The sequence below is a fragment of the Canis aureus genome, chromosome 2 (genome assembly GCF_053574225.1).
Source record: "Canis aureus isolate CA01 chromosome 2, VMU_Caureus_v.1.0, whole genome shotgun sequence".
NCBI classification, from domain to species: domain Eukaryota; kingdom Metazoa; phylum Chordata; class Mammalia; order Carnivora; family Canidae; genus Canis; species Canis aureus.
The window spans coordinates 89,577,905-89,595,016 of record NC_135612.1 but is presented as its reverse complement, the minus strand read 5'-3'; the positions used below and the strand labels follow the sequence as shown (position 1 = coordinate 89,595,016).

The window sequence follows — 17,112 nt, the reverse complement described above, 5'->3', positions numbered from 1 at the left end:
GAGGTCAAAGGGGGGTTATAAAGCTAGTCTGAGACCATAAAGCCAATGGAAGGCAGATATGTGTATTGACTTCAGGTCTGTCACACTTCAAAGAACATGATATTACCTAGTTTTTGTATATTTTTCATTTTCATTCTTTGTAAAAAAATATTTATTTATTTATTTGAGAGAGAAAGACAGTGGGAAGAGAGCAGGGGGAGGGGTAGACGTAGAGAAACTTGAGCAGGTTCCATCCTGAATACGGATCGAGGGCTTGATCCCACAACATGAAGATCATGACCTGAGCCAAAATCAAGAGCCAGATGCCTGACCAACTGAGCCAGGCATCCCTGTATATTTTTCATTTTCAAAAGAATCCAGATTTGAGATGTTTTTATTAAAAAAAAAAAAAAGTTTGTTGATTCAATGTATTTGTCCTAGACCCAAAAGACTCAGTGTAATGCAACATTCTTAGGACCAGTATAATTTGAAAAGTTGAAATATGTCTTTAACAAATATACTAGCTACGGATTTATGAACTCCGTGAAAGGAGCATAATGCCACCTGTCCTAGAGGCAATGAAGCCTAAAACGAAAATCAGTAAGATGGGACAACCTAGACTGTCTAGCCCCAACACTGACTCACGTGTGACAAAACCATGTGGATGACTTAATTTATATAAGTACCTCTAAATTGGTCTGGATGTGTGGAATTAGGGGAAGAGAAGGCATTTGGTTGAACAAACACATACACGCTAATTCAAATTATTTGCTAATTTGGTGGATAATTTCATAAACCCCAAAAGAGGGAGTAGATCCCTATTCATTCAATGAGATTGAGGGCTCAGAAAACCTAGACAAATTTCCAGAAAGCAAATTATCTCACCAATCTCAGACCCCGCCTCAGTGGGTTCCTTGACTGCCAACTTCAGAACAGGGTTTGGCAAATTACAGTCACAGACCAAATCTATCCTGCTGTCTGTTTATATTCTCTGCAAGCTAAGAAGGAAATAGTAGAAAGAGGAAAATAAGGCACTGGTCTGATCCCCTCTTTGTATAAGATGCAGAGAACATGGAGATTTTATGTTGTATGTGATACAGAAGAATCTGGAGCATGAGCTTGATCCCTCCATATTTGGAAAGACTTCTATTGGGAGAATATGAAGTAGACTGGAAGAGAACAGGGTTGGGATGAGGTTAAGATGTGACAAATATATCCATGCAAAGATGCATTTAAACATTTAAAACGGTTTAAAAATAAAAACATAGTATTTTGTGACATAATTGTATGATACCCGGATTTGCACGTCTATCAAGAAAGTTTTATTGCAACATAGCCACACACACCCATTTGTCTATCGTCTTTGGCTGTTTCTGTGCTACAGCCAAGCTGAGTAATTAGAACAGACTGCATGGTCCACAAAGCCTAAAATATTTACTAGAGAACAGAAGGGTGACCACTGCTCCACAATATAGTTTAACAGGTGCCGAAAAACTCAATGAAGAACACATTGCTCGCATCATGGGTTTGGCCTTTCAGGTTTATTGCCCAACTCGGTGCCCCTCAAAGGGTTGCTCCTTGACAGCTGCATCAGCTTGAAGTGACAAAGCATTAGCAATGTGAAATTCTCAGACTCTAACCTAGATCTACTGAATCAGAAACTTTGAGGGTAGAGTCCAGCCATCTGTGGTCTAACTGGTCCCGTAGGTGATTCCGATACACGGTGGAATTTGAGAATCACTGGTGTAACTCAAGGAATTTGAACATGTTACCCCACGGTAATTACAAGAAAGGTATTTACTGGCTCCAGTTTGTATTCCAGACCCTGAGCTACATGTTTCACTTAGATGTTTGTATTCTCTGCAACAATCTCAAAAGGTTGGTTTTTTTGTTTTTTTTTTACACTCATTTTACAGAAAAAGGAACTCAAGCTCAGGAAGGTGAAGTAACTTGTTTAAAGTTACTGAATTAAAGTTTGAATTAAATCTCAAACTCAGATCTGTCTGCTACAGACCCTACACACCTGCCCCTCACCTTACTCTGCCCTCCTGATCATGTGTGAGGAGAAAGCGGCCCCTTCCATCCTGAAGGAGCTGCCCTGGTTTATCAGCCAGACCTTGGCATTCCCCTAGTGAATATAAGCAACTCTAATTTCACAGAATATCAACATCAGACAAGACCGCTCTGTACCTTTGATCGATCAACAAAAACTAGATCACTCTGTAATCATACGTGAGAAGAGGCAAAAACATGAACTTTGTTCAAACTACAAAAATGACCAAATATCCCCCATCCTATTTAGTGTCGCTTATTTCTTTGCCAAATGCAGCTTTCGCCTCTGTCTAGTCTTTGCTCTCTATCGAAAAGATTTATTAAGACACTCGACCATACACTGGGTGCTATACTACATGTTGGCAAATCGAACTCCAATAAAAAAAATATACAAAAAAATTAGATACTCAACCATAGAATTAGCCTGACTTCTTGCCTTCAATCCAGATCAAAGACCCACTTCCAAAGTCCCAATCCCCCACACAGACTCAGATACTGCAAGTCCTTCCTCATACCTCATTACAGAGATGTTCTATGCTCTCCGTGCTTTGGGTTCCTCCTCTCTGCAAGGAGCAGCGAAGCCAAATTATTCAACCGCAGGTGTGTTCCTGATGACCTTTGACTGGAGGCCATTGAAATGGACAACTTCTCCACTTTCATGTCCCCTCCCCATGAAGATTCCACCTCTCTGCTCCTACGCAGCTGGGGTGGGGAATGGTCTTCAAAGTAAGCAAAACTGAAAAATAATATTCCACAAACCTATCAGTCCCAAGAACATTGCCAGATCGAGGGCAGACACTTGATACCTTAAATGGATCGATGGATTTTTGGAACCAATTTGATTACAAACAACGATTTCAGGAAACTGCCTCTTTTTAAAATTATAGTCCATAGCCTTCAGTTTTTATCTGTCAGTCTTTTCATCCGATGCCACTACCGTCTTCTCATAGTCTTCTCTGAAAACTTCCAACTGGATGGGAGGGCTCTTCTCAAGTTTTACAAAACACTTGCTTCCTCTCACCAGACCCTTTTTAATCTCTGATTAGTTATTCATGTTTGTACTTTAATAATTTTGAAAACTTTTAAGGACCATAAAATGCCCTTTTGTCTTCTATTCTCCTTCACACAGTAGGTGCTTGATATTGTCAATTTTATTTATACATTTAAGGTTTTTTTTTTTTTTTTTTTCCAGTCATAACACTGAAAGGGCTACTTTCTCAGCCAAATCAAAGCCCATGTAAGCTGGGCTTTTTCAGCTCACTGCTGGATATCTCATTTGGAATTATTTCCCATGGCCATGGGGTTCTAATGAACAGCTGCTCCAGATGCCTTTGGTATGTGGGTATCTCTACTTTGCAGTGGGATTTTGATCTGAAATCTCCCTCACAGAAAAAAATAATAAAATAAAACAATGTAGCCAACTAATCAACAGTTTCCAGGCTACCATGGAAACTTGAAAGAGCCCTGGAGGCCCTCAGTTATGTAGCATAAAGTAGAAGTGCACAGGCACCATTACTCTAGGAGAGTAAATGGCACTCACACTGTAAAGTTTCTAGTGTCTTCCATATACCAAGCATTGCGGTAGATAGCATGGATAATTACATAATCAAGGAGAAGGAATGAAACTGTATGAATTCCCTTTGACGCTCTCCGTTGTTATTGTTCCAGGAATTCCACATTCTGGACCATGTCCCTGTGTTGGCATATAGTATTACTTCACCCAGAGCCCTACACATGGAAACTGTGTAAGCACCCTGCTGGCTTATGATGGTGATAAACTTCTCTTTATCCACAAAAATCCAGCCTCAAAGTCAACTCTTCCAGGGAGTCATCTCTGATCACGTCTAGCTCTTCCACTTGGACTTAATTACTTTCCATTCTTCTTCTGTACCTTGGTCTTACTTATATCGCTCTATCTTCCATGATGTATTGCCTTTCCTTTGTTTCTATCCCCCATCTACTCATGCAGATGAGAGTTCTGTGAGGTTAGAGACTACCTTTAATTCATCTTTGTATCCTGGGCCTAGTCAAGTGCCTGGTGTATGGTAGACAAGAAAGACATATTTTTAAGGAAACACAGATGGCAAAATGATGCTCATTATTGATGGGTGCATGGCAGTGCATTATACTACTCTCTATACCGTGTTTTGTGTGATTTTCCAAAAAAAAAGGTCTCAAAATAATTGAAAACTTGCAAGATGTCAATATACCTATCAGAACTGTTAAGTTCCCACCGTAAATCATGCTATCACATATATAACTACGACCTCTGTGTGCTTCCCACATTTTTTTTCTCTCAAGAAAGATATTTAAAGCCTAACAATACTGCCCTAGAGTAAAACATGATTATGCTGTTTCAGAACAAGTGCAGGCCAAGAATATTACAGTAAACACGAATTTCTGGAAAAACTGGAGGTTGACAGCTCACATTAAGTATTTTATTGAGAAGGGCCATCTACGGAGTTTTGTCCTATTGTCTGTCACCTGAATTATTCCAAGAGGATAACTAGTATCTCTGCTCCCATGATTTTACTACAGAATTCTTCACCTACTCTCAGATTGATCTCCCTAAAACAATAGTCTGTCACATTGCCCGTTTGTTTTCTCAAAGTAGAAGATTTTTTTGAGTTTATTTATTTATTTATTTATTTATTTATTTATTTATTTATGAGAGAGAGAGAGGCAGAGACATAGGAGAGCAGGCTCCATGCAGGAAGCCCCATGTGGGACTTGATCCCGGGACTCCAGGATCACGCCCTGGGCCAAAGGCAGGCCCTCAGCCGCTGAGCCCCCCAGGCGTCCCGAAGACTTTGAATCAATGGTTCTTCCCTGATTAAAGAGTAAGTAGACACTCTTGGGACTGAACTTCAAGCCACCTCTTTAGCTACATCTCCCATTTCAACTTTCTGACACCCATGTGCACGAGAACCACGGCCCTTATCCTGCCAGTGCTTAGGGGCACAACGTAAGCTCTTTGCTTAGCCTGGAATGTTCCTCCCTTCTCCAACTTGGAGAGTCCTTCTCACATTGCAACGCCCTGTATAATTGTAACCTGCCAGGACGCCTTCAGCCCTTTCCAGAACGCATCGCTCCTTCCATGCTTCTACAGGGCATCTCCTGCTTATGCCCAGCACTTAGATTCTTCTGTCTTGTTTCGTAATTAGTTTCCTTTCCCAGAATGAGAGTTCACTGAACGCACATTCCCTTTAATGTTCATCTCGCATATCTCTCTACCGTCTCAGCCTAACAGAGAACCCTGCACACGTTCAGAGTTCAACAAGACCTACATTGTATGCAAATCTGTGCAATAATGAGATCCATGTTCTGAGTGTTCTTCCTCGTTCTCCTTATTAAGGAGTGGATATGTGTAAAACCTCAAATCATCATATTAGAATCCCATTAGTCTTTTGAATCCTCTTTACAAATTGCTTTTGTTTCCTAAACCTTGAATTTCAGCTGAGAGAGAATTCTATTCTTAAAATGAGGTTTTATAAAAATTGGAATCTAATTTAGGTGAGAGCAGAAATGTTTCTCTTTGTTCTTTTCTACCCATGGCTAATTTTCACTAGCCATTGTAGAGGATAATACTAAGGTGACATTGCTTTATCCCAACACTACTACGGACCCTCTCCTTCAAATAGACTCAGAACTAGTTTCTAAGTAAATTAATGCATAGTCAAACTAGAAAAAATGCTGTCCATAGTTGCCCCAGGGAAGAATCATTGCCCCTGAGGATGGTATAAAAGTTCCGTGTGGCCTAAAAGAAGCTCGCGGTTCTGCTCTGGGCTTCATGTCCAGTTCTCCATTAAAAAGAATGGTTAATTCCCTGGCCTTATTCTGCGCTGTATTTTCTAATGCAATCAGTGAAAAGTTTGGCAATCTACATCGAGACAGCCCTTTTGGGAATTTTTATCATTTGTAATTAGAAAGGAGGAGAGATCATCTAATATTTTGTGGCTTTCTCTGTATTTTGGGCCTTCTCCTTATTCCTCCACTTGGCTGGTGGCCTAACACCCTGAGTTCTGTTTCTGCTTGGACACTGCCACGGCCTGAGAAAACACAGACGGGAGGTGTAGGCCAGACCTCTCGTGGTCTTACTGGGTCTCCCTGCTGGGTTCTCCCTGGACAAGGCATTTATTGCCAGTGAGTACACATCACAGAGAGTCAAAATGCAGTGCAGGTCTTAGAGGTAAAGAAGCTCAGGATGCTAGTTAGCTTGCTTTTGTCCCAACCCTGTCTCCAGTCTATGATACAGGCAGTAGTCTGGATTAGTTCCCTTACATGCCGCCGTGGGTGCCGCCCTCGGGATGGGGTCAACACCTTGTAGAAATCGCGTGGCTATTGTGTAATCTTTCCTATGGATGTAGTTCCTTCAGATATCTCTCAGGGTGTTGGTGGACAGATCAGGGCTAGATTCCAGAAGTCAGGACATTTCCCACATATGCTTTCATTGATTCTCTTTTCCAGTATCAGGAAAGAAAAATAAGTAAAAAGTGTGTTATAGTAGGAAAAGAACTATATGCTACTCAGTAGTCCTTGGCTTTGGTCCTGTCTCTCCCCCAGTTACTTTTGCCTTCTGGTAAATCAGTTAACCTCTCTGGATTGTAGTTGTCTCCTACGTAAAATGAAAGAGTTGAACTAGACTGGCATTTTCTAAAATGTACTTCAGTACAACAAACTTGTACTGACTTGTCAAGTAAAATGGGTTATACCCCATGTATGGTGACAATCTGCATCTTCGTGCTTTAGCACAATCAAGGCTTTTATATCGATCTCAATTTTTCCCCAGCTTATTGGACATTTTACATAATATCTATAAATGTGTATCATCTATAAATCTGTGTGCATATATATAGAAATATAGAATTATTTATGGTTATGGGTATCAATTGACTATGAATATGGATATCCATCCGACGAAACACACTGCAGGCTAGTGCAAAAACCTGTGATTCTAGTTGAGGGAGTCAGGTTCGCGATTCTACTTTTCCATATTGTTGGAACTCAAATTTGAAGTTTTCATCTGAAAACTGTCAACTTTAAGTGACATAAAACAGAAGTTACAGAATAAAAGCTGAGTCATTTGCAGTGGTCATAAACCTGGGCCCTTTGACCTTATATGTGCACATTATCAACACAGGCAATAAATGAACTCTGAAATAAATAAATGTCCCTCGGTTGACCTCCTCAGTACCCCCATGGCTGTCCCTCTTCAGCGAATGCTTCACCTGGCTATGAAAGCAAGCCATCTTGAGTATTGCGCCTTCAATTTGGGGGTTATGGTTCAGCCAAGTTCAGAGAACAAAAATCTAATACGTGATCGAATTTAACAGAAGGAAACTCTCCTCATGACAGAAATTGAAATGACGTCATCTGTATTTTATCACAATACCAACATTAGTACACTGGGGCAGAATCCCGAAACAACGCAAGGTTGTTGAATAGTACTTGGAGAAGTTTGTCGATGCACCGTGTTCCTTCCAGGGATTAAATACAATCACTACGTAATACGAGAAAAGGAAGAAACTGATTTTTTGAGGTTTCATTTAATCCCATTACAACATTATTCTCTTGTGTGCCTAAGCAGAGCTTGTCACAGAGTGAGAATGCTTACAGGAAGACATGGAAACTACACGGGAACTTCTTATGTGCTTAGAACAGTCTAAACAGAACCTAACAAACTTAGTTTAAAAAAAAAAAAAGACTCCCTGAAGATAAGATACATCGACCATTATAACGTATTAACAGACACAACCTGTGTACCGGATGTAATTGGGATGATGTCATTTTAGCTATCGGGTCTGTAGTTAGGGAGATGAGAAGCACGGGCAGGCTTAAATATCTCCATCACCTTCCAACATTACACACAAGGGGAGAAGTGAAGAGTCATAAATAACTCGGCCATCAAAGAGCGTACTCTTATCTGCAGGGGATACTAGCAGGTGCTTAGGAACTACATCCTTTCGCTTGAGAAGAAAGGAGAGCTTGGATGTAGAATTGACCTCGGATGCTGAGGTCTAAATGATTCAAGGCATGTTATTTCAGTAGAAAAATCATTTCATGAAAAAATAAATGGGCATCTCTACGCTGTATACGTCTCTCAATTCACGCACATCTATCTATCCAAGTTGCTAAAGCCAAGTTAACCAACTTTCCTCCCCCCCCATCTTTGAATAATAAAATCGAGTAGTAGTAACATGTATACTAGATGGATAAAATATTTGTTGATAGCAACAGCGCTGCTCGGTGCATGTGTATGGGTTCCCACTCCAAAGCCAGAGTGGCTCAAAGGGAGATGTAAATGAAACACTTTTGCAAATTAAGTGTTCAAAGCACAGTTTTGCTAAGCACCCTTTAACTCGATTTTAACCGAAAGCTTACCCATCTTCCATCATCCTCAGCAACCCAGCTCCACCCCCGCACCTCCCAACTCCTGAGGCTCGGGCGGGTATTTCCCTCGCACATCAGGGTTCGAGGATCACTAATGACACTAAGGCGTGGGAGCCATCGCGGACCTGACACCCCAGCACCCCGTACCCCGCCCCGTAGAGCCCTGACTTTGCACCCGGGCGGCGGGCTGCAGCCGCCCCCGCAGCCAGCGGGGCTGGGGGCACCCCGGGCCGCCCTCCGAGGCCCCCAGGTGCGCTCCGGGTCACCTGTGCGGCCCGCTGCCCCCGCGCACCGGCACCTGCTGGAACTTGGCGGGCGCGGAGCGTCCCCAACTTGGGCAGCGCCTGGCCGGGCCGCGGGAGCCCCGTTACCTTCCGAGAAGTCGATCAGCCCCAGCAGGTGCAGCAGCTTCAGCGACGCGCAGATGATCACGACGATGCCCACGGTCTGCAGCCCCTCCGACTCCCACTCGAGAGTCAGCATCTTCCGAGCTGCCGGCGCATCCCCGCCTCCCGGCCCCGGCGCCCAGGGAGTTAACTCGGGACGCCGAGCGCCGGCGGCCGGGCGCCGACCGCGGGGGGGCGGGGGGCGGGGGGCGGGGGCCCCGGTGACACCCCCGTGACACCCCCACCCCCACCCCCACCCCCACCCCCACCCCCCGGGCCCGGCCGGGGTGCAGCCCTGCCCCGCATCTCCCCGCGGGCCCCCAGCCCTGCGCCGCCGCCGGGGACGCGCGCTCTCGGCAGCCAGGGGGGCGTGTGCGGAGCCCCGAGACCTGCCGCGACCGCGGGGTGGGGGGGGGGGGGCGGGGGCCGGGAGCGGGGACGGGGAGAGGGAGGGGAGAGGGGAGCGGGCCAGAAGGGGAGAGGGGGAAAGGGGAGGGGCAGAGGGGAGGGGGGAGAGAGGAGAGGGGAGAGGGGAAGAGGGGAGAGGGGGAGAGGGGGAGCAGGGCAGAAGGGAAGAGGGGAACGGGGCAGAGGGGGAGTGGGGTAGAAGGGGAGGGGGGCAGAAGGGGAGAGGAAAGGGGGAGAGGGGGGAAAAGGGGAGCGGGGGAATGGGGTAGAAGGGGAGGGGGGCAGAAGGGGAGAGGGGAGCGGGGCAGAAGGGAAGGGGGGCGAGGGGGACAGCGGAGAGGGGAGCGGGGGGCGGGGCACGCCAGGGGCGGAGGATGCGCTTGCGGAGGGAGGGCGGGTGCAGCCTGCAGCCCCCGCGGCCCCTGCGCCCCTGCCCCTCCCGGGACCCCGGGACCCAGCGGGTGGCCGGGAGCTCCCGAGGAAGCCGGGGTGACTGCCGCCCCTCTGGGGCCCTCGGGCGCCCCCCCCCAGGACGTCGCCCGGGGCCCAGGGGGGCTTCTGCTTCAGGAGCAGGAATGGGGGCGGGAGGGGGGCGTGCTGTTCACCCGGGCGGGTGGCCTGTCCCCCTTCCCCTCTGGCTTCAGCCCATCACAAAGTTTCACAAACTTCCCTGGGGACAGAAGCCACCCAAGGTGCTCCTTTAAAATGCTCTCTAGTGGGGAGTCTGTGTGATTCAGAGGATTCCGGAGTTTGTGTTTTTTGTTTTGTTTTTTAAGTTTTTACAATGTATTCATGAGAGCCACATAGAGAGAGGCAGAGACACAGGCAGAGGGAGAAGCGGGCTCCCTGCGGGGCTGGATCCCAGGACCCCAGGTCACCCCCTGAGCCCAAGGCAGGTGCTCAACCCTGCGCCCAGCAGGTGCCCGGGACTTTGTGTTCCTAAACAAGAAGCCAGATGATTCTCCTAAGGATCCCAGGGGGCTCTATGCCAAACCACACCAAACATCCCAGCAGCTTTGTGGGAGCTCTGGGCTGGGCGAGGCCAGGACCCCGCTGGCTAATCCCCTGCCTCCTGCCTGCCCCCTCCGCTCTGCTGGAGCCCAGCCCCAGAGTGCTGGGGAAGGGAATCAAGCGGGACCCCGTGTGTAAAAGGATTTTCCACCCCTGGAAGTCACTAGGAAAATCACTCACTATGAAGGATACCTTGGGCCCTGGGGCGGGGGGGGGGGCATTTCTTGGTTCTGCTACTTTCTTGCTGTGTGACTGTGTGATTCTCTCCAAGAAATTTAGCCTCTCTGAAAACACACAGCTCCTTTTCTGTGAAGTTGAGATTATAATACTTTATTTAAAGTTCTCTATTTAAAAAAATAATAATAAAGCTCTCTATTTAAAGGGATTCACGGGAATTAAGCGTGGTTGCCATAATGGTTAACGTTTACTGAGCGTCTAGCATGTGCTGATCCATAGTGCAGTGATTTATGGACAATTGACTCATCCCCACGCTGTGCATGGCGGATGTCACATCATCTTCACTTTATTGGCGACAAAACTGAAGCATAAAGTGGTTAACTTACTGGTCAAAGCTGCGGTGGGCACAGTGTTTGGTAGGCAATGGGCATTCATTCATTCATTCATTCACTCGGTTATTTCTTAATAGTTATTGCCCTGTCACGATGAGCTCTGGACAGTACCTGGACGGTAAAGGCCAACCCGATCCTGTGGGCACATGCGGTGTAATAAAGGAAGCAAGCATGACCCCGATCGTGGCCGACGAATGCACCAGCACTTGAAGAGATGGCTCTAGGAAGCACTGTGAGGGCAAGGGAGGGAGAGCCAACTCGGGGGGGGGGGGGGGGGGGGGGGGGGGACGGGACTCTGTAGAGGAGGGCCTCAATGCAAATGATGGGCTGCCTTGCCTTATCATCGGAAGCCATCCATCAGGCTTTGGGGAACACAGACCTTGGGGACACCACTCCATCTCTCAGGATCAGTTTTCTAAGTTCAAGATGGGAGTGTGACTGCCCACTTCTTGCCATTACTGTGAGACTCAGCTGTGGAGAGCTGAGCCCAGTGCCTGCTTTCGTGCGATTATGGCAGCAGGGCCAGCTCCTCAGGGTTTCTGGTGGCTCTAGATGGAGGAAGGGACTTTGCTCCTCCCTGGTCCTATCACCCTCTCTGCTCCTAGGTTGAGTTTCAGGAAGACTTCCTGACCTCCCAGTCTATTTTTCTCCTCTGGGCACCAGGAATACAGTTGGGCCACCAAGTTGGCTTTTGTAAGTGTTTTTCATTTTGGATTATACGTTTACGAGAAATATCTCTCTTATCTGCCCAACCACCTATCAAATTTAAACATGTTATTTTCAGTTTCTCAGCAAGCCCAGTGCAGGGGAAGCAGTTCTTAGAAGTTGGTGGGTGAAAGGATGTTTTATGTAACCATTCTCTGAAATTTCTGACAACATCTGACTATAGGACGTCAAAAGTCTTTTTTTTTTTTTTTTAACTACAGAAATTAATTAGGTCAAATGAACTGTAACTGTCTCTTTTAATGCTATACAACTTCATTTTAAGGTTAGAAACAAAACAGAACAAAACTAAGATACAGGGAACTAAAGTGAGTTGACCAATGTCACACAGCTAAAAAGGTATAGATGCAGAATTTATTGTTCTTTTTTTATTTTTTTTTATTTTTATTTTTTTTTTAATTTTTATTTATTTACTTATGATAGTCACAGAGAGAGAGAGAGAGGCAGAGACACAGGCAGAGGGAGAAGCAGGCTCCATGCATCGGGAGCCCGATATGGGACTCGATCCCGGGTCTCCAGGATCGCGCCCTGGGCCAAAGGCAGGCGCCAAACCGCTGCGCCACCCAGGGATCCCTGTTCTTTTTTTTTAAAAAAAAAAGATTTTATTTATTTATTTTGAGAGAGAGGGAGAGAGAGCATGAGTAGAGCAGGAGGGGCTAGGGAGAGGGAGAAGCAGACTCTCCACTGAGCAGGGATCCTGGAGTGAGGCTCAGATCCCAGGACCCTGAGATCATGACCTGAGCCAAAGGCAGACCCTTAACCGACTAGGGAGCCCCTAGATGCAGAATTTAAGCATTGCTTTGTCTGACTTCCAAATTCGTTATTCTCCCTTTATACCCCTCAGCAGATTTCAGCAAATAGTCATCAATTGATCTCTTGATTGATAGACTTAGGCGAAGAGTTTTTAAATCATCACATTTCATTTTCCAGGAAAGAAACCCCCACCATCTTTGAAATTCATAGAAAGACTCAGGGATATAATTTTGTTAATTCCAGGCAGGACTTCACGTCAGTACAATGGCATTCCTCACAGGAGATCCATGGGCTGAGGGTCTTGGGGGCCCAGCCAATCCCGATCTGCATCAGCTACCTTTACTGACTGTTTTTCTAAGCTCTTCCTGTTAACTCCAGCTACAGGATCCTTTGGCTCTCAAGAATGCCAGGGGCTCTTTCACACACACACCTCATGCATGGCAGGATTTCATAAGCTAACAGTGCCATCCATGAGTTTTATGCATCATCTGACCAGTCTAGGGAAATGGGGGGCACCTGGGGAAGAGTGATATTTCTAGAGTCATCTTGGGAAAGAAGAGTTGGCTATATGTTATTAAGAAAAAATAATTCCAGGTGATGGTTCTATCATTTCATTGCAGTAGCTTGTTAGCCTCGACCTAGTTACATTAAAATATTCCTTGTCCTTCTCTCATTATTTTCAGGCTCGCCCTTTTCTTTACATTATAATAGATGTCCAGCAAAGGTCTGTCTTCCATACCAAAAGAAAAGCATGCCAAAGGAATAACCTCACATCTCTTGCTCACTTACTCTAAGCCAGGCATTGTATTATGTATGTTCCACGTATAAACTTATTCAATCTTACCCTAAACCGTAAACTAATGAGAGAAGTGTTATTATTCCTATTGCAAAAAAAATAAAAATAAATAAAACCAAGGATCATTGAGATTATTTTTACAAAGTTACATTCAGTAAAGGACACAACCATGATTTATATTTGATGGACTCCATTATGGCTGCTAACAGTTATATAGATGGTATAAGTATTAGGCACTAGTCTAAAATCTTCACACCTATTAACTAATTTAATTCTTTCATAATGCTATGAGATCTATATTATTTCTCTGGTTTCAAGGAGAAAATGCAGGCTTTAAAGGATTAAATAATTGGTCTGAAGTCTTATAGATAGTACTTGGCAGACTTGAGATTTGAACTTGCAAATCCTGGGTGCCAGATTCTGCACACGGTACCATTCGCCACTGCACCCTTTGGCCTCCCTGTCTCTTGTTGGTGATTCTGTAAGTGGGTCTCTGTTAAGGGATTATGAAGGGGAAATATTGCCAGAAACCCCTGGGAAAGGAAAAATGGACTCCAAAGAGGCATGCCCAAGCCAATGGCCCAGTCTGGGAGAGAGAGGGTCAGAGAGGAGACTTTCAATTTCCTTGCACTGATCCATTATATTACTTTAAATGATCTCAAAAAGGATGGTTAGCCTGAAATCTGAAATTAATCATTTCCTCCTCTTTGTTTTAGCTTCAGTTTGAAATTTCACCAGGTGATGTTCCTTGGTATAAAAATGCTCCTCATCCTACTGGTGCCATACAAATACCAAAATAAATACAGAGAAATGTGAAAAAAAAAATATTTAAGTTAGATAGATTTATCTACCTACCTAGGGAGTCTCCAAAAATATAAATAGAATGACAATGCATATAGGAACTAGTTGAGTCAAACTTAATTTATTAGTTTATATTTGTAAAAACATTTAGAGATCATTTACAGTTGAAATAATTCAATCTTGTATTTTAAGGAGGCTTAAAAAGTGAGGTGCAGAGGGCAGAACTAACTTGCCCGTGGTGGAAAGTGGACAAAATTGGCTTGACTCAGCTCGTCATGATCCCTGAATTGTTAACTGCAGGAGAAATTGGGATGATCCACTGAGAAATTAGAAAGAAATTAAGTTCTAAAAGAAAAATTTTCTGATCTCAGTAAATAGGAAGTAAGAGAAGCAAAACCTCAACGTAGTCGGCATTTTCTAGAGGGTTCTGAAGAAAGAAGCCTAATATAGGTTTTTGAAAACAAGCGAGGAGAGGAGAAATGAATTTCCAGGAATGGAAATGGGTGCACGCTGGGGCGAATTCGGGATGGTGACGTGGCTGGGTAGAGGCCCCTGAGGCAAAGAAGAAAAATGGGACTTGAAAATTGTTGTAAAGGGCCTCTTAACATCTTTATAGAGCAAGGAATGAGGACAAGGTTGGTGTCACTTGGAGTCTCTTCTAATTTTAAGATTTTTCTCACCAAAATGATGAAAGTTATTTACCCCAGTGCCTTCTGTTCTATCCCTACCCCAAAGTCTATCACATCCCTCTGTCTTGGGGATTCTCAATGACTTGGAAAGATCCCCACATGTCCTCCAAATAAACTTTCCACTCAAACATGCCAGGACTCATGCTGTTTCACTTAGCTGCAGGGCTCATTCTGAAAGGTTCTTAAATGCATTTGGAATGGATTTCTTTAAAATATGTATATGTTTGTCCATTAAACAATTAAGGATCCAACCTTCTGGTCTGAGTGCCTATTGGATCCATAAGGGGTGGGGGGAGAGGGGGGATACCTTTCACCTGAAAAAACTTCCAGCAATATTGCACTAATGTATCTTGAAAATAGTTCTCATGTATCATATGATCAAAGCTCATGCCGTATATAATCTTCATATAGACAAATCAGCAGATTATCTGGGAATTTAACTAGGAAACATTCCTAAAAATAGACTCTTTCCCTGCCATTTCTGACTTTTTTGCCTGCTCTGATTTCCTTTTCCTGGCTTTTCTGGACTAAAGTGGGTGGGCTCCTAGATTCACCCATTTAATCCAACATACAACTTCGGCTCTCATGTCACAGTCCTTTTTATGTTCTTTCTCTATAAATGGTCTTGCCATGTGCCACCATAATGGGCTGGCTGTAGGGCAGTGATTTTCATGGATAATAATAGTAATTATCCCTTGCTTTTTATGTTATAATTAGGATTATATTATTGAACCCCTACCTTGTAACAGTGTACTGTACACATTACATGAACTATCTCATTGAATCATCACAACCCCTCAATAGGCTAGGTAATATCATTAATCCACTTTTATAGATGAGGACACGGAATGCCAAAACTTAAGTAACTTGCCCAAGATTATGAAAAAAAAAATCAGAATATGCCATTCTGAAATATGTCACTCTGGGAAAACGGTGATGTTGGGGTGCCCGGGTGGCTCAGTGGTTAAGCGCATCTGCCTTCGGCCCAGGGCCTGATCCTGGAGTACCGGGATGGAGTCCCACATCGGGCTCCCTGCATGGACCCTGCTTCTCTCTCTGCCTGTTGTCTCTCATGAATAAGTGAATAAAATCTTTAAAAAAGAAAAACGGTTATGTTGAGCTCAAAGGCATTTGAGAATCACCAGATGCAATGACGTTCTCGGTTCTCCTCTTATCTACCTAACTGTGGCATAAATTTCCCTTTGTGAAACTGCCCTCTCCTTCTCCTGTGCCAGGAATCAGAAAGTAATTCTTATCACTGGAGATTGAGAGTGGGCACCAAAATAAGTCTGTATAAACAAGCCTAACTAAAAGAAACCTTATCTTCTATTAGTTTCCCTCATATATTTCTTAGTCACTGCCCTACAATTTATCATCCCTTGAGGCCCAAACTCCCTTTCTTTTGTTAAAGTGACACATAAGCCCTGGGGTCTAATTTCTTGCTTTTATGAGTTTTACTTGTTTTCTGTGAACTTCCAAATTTATAAAATGAAAATTGTATGTCTTTTCTCCTGTTAATCTGCCTTTTGTAAATCTAATTTGCAGGTCCCCAGAAACTGAACCTAAGAGGGTAGAGGAAACATTTTTCCTCCCTGATAATTACATGCTAGAAGTCAATGACCTGGGATTAAACCTCAGAAATTCTCACTCAAGAGTCAGTGTTCTTACATTCATGCGGTGTCATTTGTAAAGATCACTATTTTTTTTTTTATTTTGTTCTTATTGTGGTCCCATGAAACCAAGAGAAACAAGGTTTAAAATGAAAATGGCTTCCAGAAAGGTAGCATGTGGTGTGGCCCTCACCTCGTGTTGAAATGTGAATGTTCAGCATCAAGTTCTCTCTTGGAAATAAGATCAAGAGAGCAAAGAAAAGAGAAACAAGATGAGGGGAAGGACTCAGGAGATAAGGGGTAGCAGGGAGAAGGGAAGGGAAGAGAGAGGAGAGGAAGACAATGAAGAGGGAGTCATGAGGGAAGAGCCAAGCAATCCTCCATGCCAGCCACTGTGACAGAGTCAAGAACACACAGCTGGATGCAGCTTGTTTTCTACTTGTGAAATCCTCAGACTTCCAGGTAGATGAGATCTAAAATATGAGTAAAACGGACTATAGGAAAGGGTTGAGCAAGGGTTACTTCTTGAAATTGTCCCACCTCCCTGATCCATTAAGCTCTCGAGCTCCCATAACGAGCAATGTAGACTATCTCTTTAGCTCCACTTTCTCAGCCATAGCCTGGAAGCCGAGCAGGAGGCTTTAAAGCATGAAGACTGGCATCTCCACGGATATTGCGCTAGCCAGAGCTAGGCCACGAGGCCTTCAGTGTCTGCTCCTAGCCCGTGATGCCTCCCCATTGACTTGCGGCAGGGCCCTGTTGCCCTAGACCGATTGCTTCATCAGCTTGATCCTCTCTGTTCTTAGGCATGAGATTCCCATAGACGGACCGGGATGTTCTCAGAGCTGCCCTGGCTCATTTCCTGTCCTGCAGCAGCACTTTTGGAGAGAAAGCCCAACAGGTCTGGACTGAAATGCATTGCAAATCTCCAGGGACACTGAATGA

At 44.6% G+C, this 17,112-nt stretch overlaps 1 protein-coding gene across 5 annotated transcripts in view; it reads right to left on the bottom strand.

The window, feature by feature from the left end:
* KCNIP4 (potassium voltage-gated channel interacting protein 4) overlaps positions 1–17,112 on the bottom strand; it is a 1,117,936-nt gene that overhangs the window by 216,977 nt on the left and 883,847 nt on the right. The window contains exon 1 of one of the 5 annotated variants that reach the window (XM_077881070.1): positions 8,793–8,994. The exons of the other annotated variants lie outside the window; for them this stretch is intronic. Within the exon in view, the coding sequence (XP_077737196.1) occupies positions 8,793–8,904 (112 nt within the window). The 5' untranslated portion in view covers positions 8,905–8,994. Of the gene's footprint in view, positions 1–8,792; positions 8,995–17,112 lie in introns of those variants that run through there. 5 annotated transcript variants of the gene reach the window in all.